This window comes from Limulus polyphemus, unplaced genomic scaffold, assembly GCF_000517525.1.
Source record: "Limulus polyphemus unplaced genomic scaffold, Limulus_polyphemus-2.1.2 Scaffold724, whole genome shotgun sequence".
Lineage (NCBI taxonomy): Eukaryota > Metazoa > Arthropoda > Merostomata > Xiphosura > Limulidae > Limulus > Limulus polyphemus.
In genome coordinates, this window is record NW_013666334.1 from 444,688 (window position 1) to 448,092 (window position 3,405).

At 33.0% G+C, this 3,405-nt stretch overlaps 1 protein-coding gene across 1 annotated transcript in view; it reads right to left on the reverse strand.

Annotated features, from left to right (window-relative positions):
- The window catches only part of LOC111085936, a 5,922-nt gene extending 3,815 nt beyond the window's left edge, over positions 1-2,107 (reverse strand). The window contains exon 1 of the mRNA XM_022386835.1: positions 1,998-2,107. Within this exon, the coding sequence (XP_022242543.1) occupies positions 1,998-2,081 (84 nt within the window). The 5' untranslated portion in view covers positions 2,082-2,107. The remainder of the gene's footprint in view (positions 1-1,997) is intronic.
- Between the last annotated feature and the right edge of the window lie 1,298 nt (positions 2,108-3,405).

Sequence of the window (3,405 nt, forward strand, 5' to 3'; positions counted from 1 at the left end):
ACGTGTGATTTGTTTTTATAATTACTAACCTCAATCTTAATTTAGAATTTTTCATAGCTAAAGAGTAAAATTTCGTTTCTCATTATTAGCATTAATTCCAAGTTGAAGCGTTTCTTAGCTGACGTGTGATTTGTTTTTATAATTACTAACCTCAATCTTAATTTAAAATTTTTCATAGCTAAAGAGTAAAATTTCGTTTCTCATTATTAGCATTAATTCCAAGTTGAAATTTCTATTAGCTGACGTGTGCTTGTTGATGTCAGGCTGAAAGAACTAGAAATATTACGACTGAAATATCATTATTCTTAAAAACGTTAGAAAAATGCTTTTTCTTTACATAAAAGGCTTATTCAAGTTATACGTTTAATGAGCAAAACATTCAGTCTGATTAGTATACAGTATTAATGAAAAGTGAAAAACGTAGAACTCGCAAAATACATGTGAATCATCATGGCAAATCATCTTCCTGTAAACCTTTTTTTTCCTTTTAATTGAAGATTCCCTAGCCATTCATCATTTTCTAAACTACACACATCAATGTGTTAAGGAATAGAATGTTCCTCTTTACTCCAGTAATGGAATCAAATGTAGTTTCCTTCGAAAGTATTTCAAACTTCTATGAAACTAAACTTTTTCCAGTGAAAGTACAATTTCATAAAAAAATCGAATTTTGCGAATTATTCGAAAATGTCTTCTTGAGCTCCAGTTTCTTTCTATCGGTTCACACAACTCAGTTAGTATGAAAGAATATGAAACGCATTTATATATATATATATACACACACACATCTGTCATTCAGTGTACATCAATATAATCCAGTTGTTATTCGTGATCAGCACAAAATTTCATGGTGTAAGTCAAAAAGGATAAGATAAACTTGTGGTCCACAATTTCGGACGTTTTGCCAAGTACGTAGTTGTTGGATCATGTACTTTTTCGCATCAAAAATGGTTCAGAAAACGGAGCGAACAACCCCTTTCATCTATATATCTTCGCCTATGTTATTTCAGAAGGCTAAATTCATGTTTTCCATGCTTCTATTTCTTGTCTGCTGTATCGTGATCTCATGTCGACATCAGAAATATTTCAAGTTTTCTTCCACGATGTTTATATATAAACGAGGTAGTAAGTGGGTAAAACTAACATTATACCCAAATATCGTATACACTTGATTTACATGGTGTGTTGTCTATAATACTAACGTAAACTACATGTGTAAATCTTATCAGGCCTAAGGTCATTGAGGTTACTTTATTAGTCAGAGTCAGTTCATTGAATTTTTGTAGTGCATATTGGAGTATAAAATATATTTTTTATACGAGTAATAAACGATCTTATAACACCAAAATTTACTTTCCTTCTTTAGTTGGACACTCAACGTTTCGCTTCACAGCTTCTGTAACTGTTACGGTTTGTGTTTTAGATGAACACTCCTGAAAGAATCTATAAAGCGAAGCATTGAGTGTCTAACTAGAGAAGAAAAATAACAAGTTTTGGTGTTATAAGGCCGTTTATTACTGGTATTAAAGAGTCGAGTTACATGATATTTGGTGTATAAAAGTAACAACAATTACATGTGTAAATTATATAAAACTTTTGGTCAGAGACTCGATTGACATGGTGTTATCAAACTTATGTCCATTAACGTGTAAACTAAAGTAAGCAAGACTAAAGATAAAACCAAAGAAAATAAATACCACTTATAACTCCAAATCATATCACAGATTTTGAAAAGTGTTATTTCCAAAATTAGAGAATACAGAATAGTTGGTGTGTTTTAATTATTTCAGCGTTTCTCTTCCCGATCTTCTTCAGGAGATACCAAAATAATCTATATTTAAAACTCAACTAACTAACTTCAAAACTGTTAGATATTTCTACATTACGTGATCTCAGCTACTTTAAATCATAATATAGACATTGATTGGATACACAATAGACTTTCCCTAAATTATAAAAAGAAAACAAAGCATTTTTCTATCAGTGCAATTTATTACCTGAACGTTTGTGTAGAAAACATCCTTAAGTGAGTTATCATATTCAACACCAGATGGTTCTGATGTAGTCACACTCTCTATCATATCTTGCAGTCGCTCTATCTCTCTGTCTAGCTGCAAAAGAAATTACAAAATGATAGATATATTTACATATTGGAGAAAAAAATGCTTAAAAACTTTGCATGCTCTATAATAAAAGTTTGTTCATTTCAGGTGTAAGTACAGTAACTTGCATAGTTAGACAAAAGCTATATCAAACATAATACAAGAGTTTAGTGTTTGAGCTCAGAATATATGACGGTAAAGAGAATAGTTTCTTGAGGTATCAGAATAAAACGCGAATAGTTTAAGGTAATTCGTCAAAGTTTCATCAACTATTTTTGCTGTAATTATTATTCTAGCTCAGCATCCACGTACAAATTGACTTATATTGATTAGATATAAAACAACTGCTTACTGTTAAAGTTAAAATAGCAAATGTATATATATATTGTGTATTTTCTATGTTTGTTTCTCATGTGCATTCTCACCATGTTTTGTTACTCTGTATATCAAGGATAACAGACAACTGTTGGACATAGAAGAAACGATAAGATGTGCTACATTGAGCATAAAGTCAGATTTGACGGAAGTCTGACAGGTATTTGTTTGTTTGGTTTGTTTTTGAATTTCGCGCAAAACCATACGAGAGCTATCTGCGCTAGCCGTCCCTAATTTAGCAATGAAAGACAAGAGGGAAAGTAGCTAGTCATCACAACCAACCACCAACTCTTGGGTTACTCTTTTACCAACGAATAGTGGGATTGACCGTCACATTATAATGCCCCCACGGCTGAAAGGGCAAGCACGTTTGGTGGGACGGGAATTCGAACCTGCGACCCTCAGATTGCGAATCAAGCGCCCTAACCATGTGTCCATGTTGAAAAAGGTAAAAAGGCAAAAATAACGAGAGGCAAGAAAAAAAAAACTCATTTAGCTGAATCACACCAGAAAATGGACAGGAAATTAAAAGCTTGAATTTGGAAAGTTGGTGTAAACAATGAGGAATAGAGAACAATGGAAAACCTTAATCGTCGATCATCAGAACTGAGGAGGGCACTATGATTGAGTGAGTGATATACAAAGGCTATATTACTTTGATCATGGATGACGAAATGAATTATCTTACACGAATAGTACCTATTCCGTGTGACTGATTCAGTCTGAAATTAAATTTCGTTATTAATGTTTTTGCATACAATTTATTCAACTTGTGAAAATTTTAAGCAATTATTCCTTTTTACTGGAAAGCCGGACGTGACTTAGATACGCGTTTCTGGACTGTGAATCAGAGGATTCATAATTTGCGGCTCGGCATGGCCAGGTGGTTAGGGCACTCGATTCGTAATCTTCGGGTCGCGGGTTCAAA